At 41.3% G+C, this 7,596-nt stretch overlaps 1 protein-coding gene across 1 annotated transcript; it reads left to right on the top strand.

Moving 5' to 3' along the window:
• Nucleotides 1-6,867: 6,867 nt before the first annotated feature.
• LOC307097511 (angiogenin-like) lies at nucleotides 6,868-7,305 on the top strand (the record flags this gene model as incomplete). Its single annotated transcript, XM_079767656.1, has 1 exon — nucleotides 6,868-7,305. The coding sequence occupies one exon, from the start codon at nucleotides 6,868-6,870 to the stop codon at nucleotides 7,303-7,305; it is 438 nt and encodes a 145-aa protein (XP_079623782.1).
• Between the last annotated feature and the right edge of the window lie 291 nt (nucleotides 7,306-7,596).

The raw sequence follows: 7,596 nt of genomic DNA, 5'->3' as shown, positions 1-7,596 counted from the left end.
TTCTAGCCATCTAGTCACTTCAATGAAACATCTTTTTCTCCCTTTAAAGATTCTGGATCCAAGCTTATGAATTAAGAAAAAAACAAATCAAATTCTAAAGTTTAAAATGAAAGCAGATTTCTTTTGGGATTGTCTATATATGTGTGTTTAAAGGGAGATTAGTGAGACTGGGAGCAAGTGGAGGTTTAGGAGGAATTCCTGAATTGTGATAAAATCCCCAAAGACCTGGGGAAACCATTTGCTGAAGGGCATCTGGATGGCCCCAGGGAATAGGCATTAAATGTGGCAGAGCAAGTAAAGAAATCAAGAGTATGCTTTTTTCTGTTTTCTTCTAATCTTCCATACTAATTTTTTCCTTTAAAAAGTTTTGATAACTCCTTAAGAGCCAAGTGGAAGGCATCCAACATCAAAAGAAGGTACACTGGCAGGTTGAAGGGAAGAAAGAAGGAAAAGAGATAAAGGGAGGAGTATGGGTGTTCGGCTTTCACTTTGAGGGGTATTGCCCTAGAATATATAAAATTGTAAAGTTACATGTATGGAAATTATAACCATAGTTACTCATTATAGACTGTCAAGTTAACTCCCTAGTGTGTAAAGTTGGATGGATCTCTTGAATACAAAACATTGCCTGTGGAAAGAGGAAGAGAATATTAATTCTTATGAAGATTAAAGAATTGTTTTGAGACAGATGATAAAGTTAGTCTGAAGAACAGTGGGGACAAATTTCACTAACAAAAAGTTGACACTATGTGCTTGAATATGGAAGGTATATGTGAGTGAGTGAGTTTGACCACCAGATGTGAGGCTCTAAACCAGTGATGGGCAACCTTTTGAGCTTGGTGTGTCAAACTTTCATAAATTTAAGGATGGAATTAGATTGGCTCTTATAAAGGTGTAGCTGCCTGGAAATGGATTCCTTCCTTTCATCCTCACTTTTTTCCAAGAGCTGGGAATGATTAGTTTCAAAATGTCTATTTATATTCCATGTTCTGCTTACTACCGTTTCAGTACATAGAACACAAAATGATCTGCCATTTTTTTCTATAAAGCCATACATCTCGGTCCATGTCTCTTGAAAGGGTCGGCCACTGCTACTACCACTTCCTTTACTTAACCTTAGTTTTTTATTTTTTGGGTTCTCCATCAGGGGGGCAGTGACAGAAGATAGAATTATAGATAGCTTGTTAGGCCTGCAGGCAATTAGGGGTTAACTAGCCTAAGTAACCACAAAATGGTGCATATAACTGTCTTTTAGGAAAGGGCAGGGTTAATAAGCAGAAATAGGGGTTAATAAGGATGCACAACAGTAACAGTGGTGAAATGGAGTCTGCACTATGGAGCAAGATGGTGTTCCTTATGTGAATTAAAATGGCTGCCGCTATTTCTAATGGCGGGAAACGGCACCCATAGCACACCACAAACCCTCGCCTCTCCCAGCCTCCCCGTCACTTATCTCAGTCATGATGGATTAGAAATCCATGACACCCCAGAACAGTAGATAATGGTTGCTGTGGTTAACTGTTATTTGGTTACTGGTAATGGCAGGGCCCCCAGAGATGCATTCCCCCGCTGCATTCCGCTGCTCCCTGCTCTGCCGGCGGAAGTGAGGGCAAAGATCCCGGCTTAACCGGAAGTCCCAGAACTAGACGCTCTGTGCCAGACTTCTGTTGTTTTGGCCTACAGACCTCTGGCACGGAGTGTCTAATAGGGGAGGATGAAACATTTGCGACTAGAGTCTTCGAGTTAACTCCAAGACTCTAGTCGCAAATGTTTCATCCTCAGGAGCAGCAAGTTTCATCCTCGGCATGCGGCCGCCTCAGCGGCTGCGTGTCATCAAAAATGGCTACACGTGTCAGTGCTGACACGCGTGTCATAGGTTCGCCATCACTGCTCTAAACCCTTGGCCTAGGCAGATTCACTTCCACACCAAAAATAATGTCTCATTCTTTTTTTCTCCCAAATTCATTTTACCTCTTTTGGGGAAATTTAAGATTGAATATATGAGTGATCAAGTTATGAGTGGGAGAGAAGATATTAGATACTGGTGGCCATGATGTGTACTAACTGGGATTTACTTTCTGGATGTCTTGGGAAGTCAAGATTACAGTAAGCCTGAGCAAAATTTAGTTTAGTTCTTACAGAATTAATGTGCAAGTTCTTCAAATTATAAACAAAGATTTTCCTTTACCTCTCCAGACTGGGGTGGGAGGCCTTCAACCTCCAGCCAGCAAGTGGCTTTGTAGAATATGAAGCCCCTGTGTGGCATCAGTCCAGGGCCTTAATTAACCCTTTGCACTCGCTTGCTTTTTTCTCGATTCCTTTATTCTAATGCTAACCGTGTCGAGTCACACTCGACATCCGAGTGTAAAAGGTTAAAGTTGGTCTGTGGGCTTGGATTATACACTAAGCCTTAAGAAATGATACATTTCAGTGAGATTGGATCACAGGTTTTCTTATCATCTACTAGAGGCCCGGTGCATGAAATTTGTGCAGGAAGGGGGTCCCTCAGCCTGGCCAGCACCGGCTCCAATTCAGGACCCCTTGGGGTATGTCTGCCTGCTGGTTTAAGCAGTCAGACATCCCTCTCTCAAACCGGGACCACTGACTCCTAACCGCTCACCTGCCTGCCTGCCTGATCACCCCTAACCACCTCTGCCTGCAGGCCTGATGCCCCTAACTACTCCCCTGTCACCCTGATCACCCCATAACTGCTCCCCTGATGACCTGACACCCCTAACTGCCCTCTCCTGCCTGCCTGATCTCCTCCTAATTGCCCTCCCCTGCTGGCCTGATCGACCCCTAACTGTCCTCCCGTGCTGGCCTGATTGCCCCCTAACTGCTCCCCCATGCAGGCCTGATTGCCCCTAACCAACTCTGCCTTGGCTCCTGCCACCATGGCTTTGTCTGGAAGGATGTCCAGAAGATGTCCAGAATATGTCTGGTTAATTAGCATATTACCTTTTTATTAGTATAGATTTCTTTCACAAAGTGCCTTATGCTACCTACCAAATAAACTTATACAACCTTGTCTCTATAATTCCATTAGACTTTTGCTAGTAAAACTGGAAAAGATTCTCTTATGCTTAATGAGAACCATGGAATTTCAGACTTTAGAGTTAGCAACTCTCTCATTCTATAGATGAACAAACTTAAGCCTTGAGAGGAAAATTAAGTCAATCACTGAAAAATTTAAAAATATTGTGGGTCCACTGTGAGGCAGGCACTGTGATTCAAGGTGAATAACATGGGCTCTGCCCTCCTGTAACTTATACACCAGTAGGAATCACTGACAAGAAGACAGGTAATTGTTTGTCTGGAATACATGGATAAAGGCTGGGAAATTACACCCATGAAAATTGGCAATAGATATATCTTTATTTTGTGATATCCTTGTGGGCAGACCCTGAGTTTTGTGACTTTTGCTTTGACACTTGTATCTAATGGGGTGTCCTTGGTCTTTATTATTTAACCATAGAGTGTTTAGACAGAAACTCCAAACAGACCCAGCAGCACAGACCCCCTTCTTTGAACAACAAACCTGTACAGCACGGGCACCTCCCACAAGGACCCCTGGTCTCCACTACAGCATGGAAGACATTGGCAAAATTTCCATCCACCACTGCCACCTAATGACTCTTTTGGCTACTACACCTCTGGTTCTACTTCCTGATTTTGAACTCTGGGATTCTGGCCCCAGGCAGAGAGGTGTTGACTTGGTGACCCTAAGGTCCTGTTCCATCTTGGGAGCCTGAGATTCTATAATTGCCTTTGATGTTAGAAGGCAATATTTGTCTATCGGAGAGCAAGAGACCTAAAATCCTAAATGAATCCAAATCAATAAACCTTTGATGAGGTCTTCCACAAAACTAGAAAAAGAAAACACACCCAGAAGACTAAAAAGCACAGTGTAAATGTAAAGAGCTTGGCAAATGGGGAGCCTGGCAGGCCAGCAGCTGTGTTGAAGCAGTGGCCATGTATGAATACTTGTTATTCTTTTAGGGCTGGCTTTTCCCTCTTTAGTCATGTATCATTTTTTTGCTCAAGTCCCAAGAACATGCTTTCACTTGATTTTATTATAAATTATAATTAATGTACTTAATGGAAATTTTTTCAGCTGCTATTCATTTCAGTATCATGGAATGACCAAAAATGTTCTTAGTGTATAATTTCGTATTCTTCAAAAGTGTGCCAAATTTGTGTATCGTTATTATGAAACAGACAAGATGTATCAATGCCAAATGATGATGAGAAAGAGTATTCACTTTGCACACTCTCTCAAATGCCTTCCCAGGAAACCATCAGAACCCTGGATTTACTGGTCTTTCTAGATTTACAGTCATACTCCAAGGGCTGTTTAGTAATACTACAGATTAATGCTAGAACCTGTGCCATCTTTAAGTGTGTAAAAATATTTGACATAAAAATGTTTATTGATGTACATATAAGTTCAAAATAAAGATTACTATTTAATTTAATGTCTATGAAAATGTACCATTTATTTTATTTTAATTTAGGATTTATTTGAATTACATCACACTTGAGATTAACTTGAAGGTCAAATTTTTCTTCCATTGTAAGAATTTCTTATTATGTGTGATGGTTGCTAAGAAATCATAGCCAATCATAAAGTAAATGAATTGCTCATTCACAAACAATTTAAAAAACAAAATTATAAAAATCATTTTCAAATTTATAGTGAAAAGTAATTTTTATTATTGGATGTGGGAATACTGACATATATTTGATATAATGTGGGGGAAGATTTGATGGTTTTTAAACGCTCTAAATGTTCTTTAAATTTTTCTCCAAAGAACTAAAAATATTGTCAGAAACTTCCAAATATTTTTCTGAAAACACCAAATATTCTTCAATTCTCAAATCTTCACATTTCTTTTTTTTTTAATATATTTTATTGATTTTTTACAGAGAGGAAGGGAGAGGGACAGAGAGCTAGAAACATCGATGAGAGAGAAACATCGACCAGCTGCCTCCTGCACACCCCCTACTGGGGATGTGCCCGCAACCAAGGTACATGCCCTTGACCGGAATCGAACCTGGGACCCTTCAGTCCACAGGCCGACGCTCTATCCACTGAGCCAAACCGGTTTTGGCTCAAATCTTCACATTTCTTAACACATAAAGTTTTTAACATTAATATGAAATTTGTTTTCTATTTTGTTATAATCTACTAGCAGCCCTGTGCACAAATCTGTGCATCAGTAGCTCACTTCTGCTTGCCTCAGCTGGCCGCCCTGCTCACCGCTGCTCGTAGCTCTCGGCCGCACATAGCTTGCTGCCCACCCCCTCCTGTAGCTCTCAGCTGCTTATAGCTCACTGCCCCGCCCTCCTGCTGTACGGTCGTTATGTGACAGCATCCCAACCAATTTGCATATTACCCTATTATAAGTATAGATATTTGTTTAATTCTCTTTTTAATAGCTATCATTGAGATAAAATCATACTCCAGAAAGAAGCATTTTGTTTACTTGATAGATATGTTTGAGTGTGTGTGACACACTGCCCATGGGAAGTGTCATTTCCACAGTTTAGACAAAAAATTCTTGAGAGATGATGGCAGCAATCCCCTTCTCTTTCTTATTCTTCTTTTGTGGAAGATGTTACAAAATCATTACAGGAAACTGTAAGGACTTTGGCTTGACAAAAGTTCTGAAGAGGTTTTCTTTGTTGTTGTTGTTTTATCACAGAGTAACATCACTTGCCTTTTGTGTCACAGTGTATGTACATTTATTGGGGAAACTAGAAAATACGAGTATTCTCTGAGAATAATCCACCTTTTCCTAAGAATAAGCTTCAATTCCTCTTCCTCCAGTCTTCTGTAAAAGTTGACCCAGACCCACTTCCAATCATTGCATCAATTCTCCCATGCTCCTCTCTGTTTTTTTCTAACTAGTATATAATCATTCCACCTTTAGCCACAAACCAACTAATTCTTAGGGAATTGCATCTGTATTCCTTCACCTCAGGGCAAAACTGCTCTCCTTATAGCCAGCTGATTTATTGACTTGAATACTTACAATCTTGTCTTTCACAAACCTCTGATTGACCCTTCCCTGGGCTCAGAAGACCCTCTTTGCCCTGGCCAGTGTGGCTCAGTTGGTTGAGCGTCATCCCACACTCCAAAACGCTGCCAGTTTGATATCTGGTCAGGGCATATACCCAGGTTGTGGGTTTATTTGGTTTTGGTGCACACAGGAGGCAACCAATAGATGTTTCAGTCTCACGTCAATGTTTCTCTCTCTCTCTCTCTCTCTCTCTTTCTCTCTCTCTCTCTCTCTTCCCCCTCACCCTTCCTTTCTCTCTAAAGTCAATAAAACATATTTTTTAAAGTCCATCTTCTTCATAGGTCTCCTATATTACTGTTTCATCTCAGTGAACTGGAGCTTCTATTCTTCCCTATGGATGCTACATCTCCTTTTAGGGAGGACTTGGTATGTCTTAATGGTCTCTGTGTGCCAGGACCTAGCACAGTACCTTATACCCAGAAGAGGTTATATAATGTTTGTTATTAAATTAATAAATAAATGGATTAGAGTGTGAATGGATATTTTAATGCTATGACTGATAGAAAGGTAATTACTCAGAGTCTTAAGGGATATGAAAGAATGGTTGGGCCAGGAAGTTGTGTTCAGGAAACTTAGATTGATTTTCCAAAAGAATGGATTGACAAGAAATATGAGATTAATGAGAAATAGAAAAGAAAAAATATAATTTAGGTGACTGAGGATACTGGACTCATGATGCCCTGTCACTAGTCCAGCAGTCCCTGTCCTTTTAGACTCATTTGCCCTTTTAGCCTAATTTGTCCTACCATACCTTTTGCCCTGGGCAGGAGCCTTGTTGGAAGAGATGATGATGGGCCTGGGTCCCCTTTTGTTGGTCTTCATGTTGGGGCTCTGTCTGACCCCACCAACCCTGGCTCAGGATGAGAGGTACAGACACTTCCTGGACCAGCACTATGATGCCAATCCACGTGGCCGGAATGACAGATACTGTAATACCATGATGAGGAGACGAGGCTTGACTTCACCCTGCAAAGACACCAACACCTTTATTCATGGCACCAGTAACAACATCAAGGCTGTCTGTGAAGATGAGAATGGAATGCCTTATGGGGCAAATTTCAGAATAAGCAAGTCTCCTTTCCAGGTCACTACTTGCAAGCACCATGGAGGGTCCCCCCGGCCTCCCTGCCGGTACAGAGCCACAGCAGGGTACAGAGACATTGTTATTGCCTGTGAACATGGCTTGCCTGTCCACTTTGATGAGTCCTTTTACAGACCATAATCAGCAAGCCACTAGCCCAGAGTTGGCTCTGCTCTCTATTCCTGGCATTTCCCCTACACACTCTAGAACAGTGGTGGTCACATTCATTGCCAGGGGCCCAGAAAATGAGCTGCCTGGATCTTTTGTTTTCTGTTTTACAATATGTAATAAATAAAAATGTCTCTGAAATCAGTAAGAATCAAAGTCTTCTCATCAATTCTTGGCCTATGGATTTTTCCCCATTTTCTCTACTCAGCTACCCCAGAGAGGATGGCATGGAATACAAATGCCTTTTCCCCTATCAGTTACTTC

Source organism: Cnephaeus nilssonii, assembly GCF_951640355.1.
Source record: "Cnephaeus nilssonii genome assembly, chromosome: 4".
NCBI classification, from domain to species: Eukaryota; Metazoa; Chordata; class Mammalia; order Chiroptera; family Vespertilionidae; genus Cnephaeus; species Cnephaeus nilssonii.
Note: the sequence above shows the minus strand (reverse complement) of the source record. Positions and strands in the feature narration are given on the sequence as shown.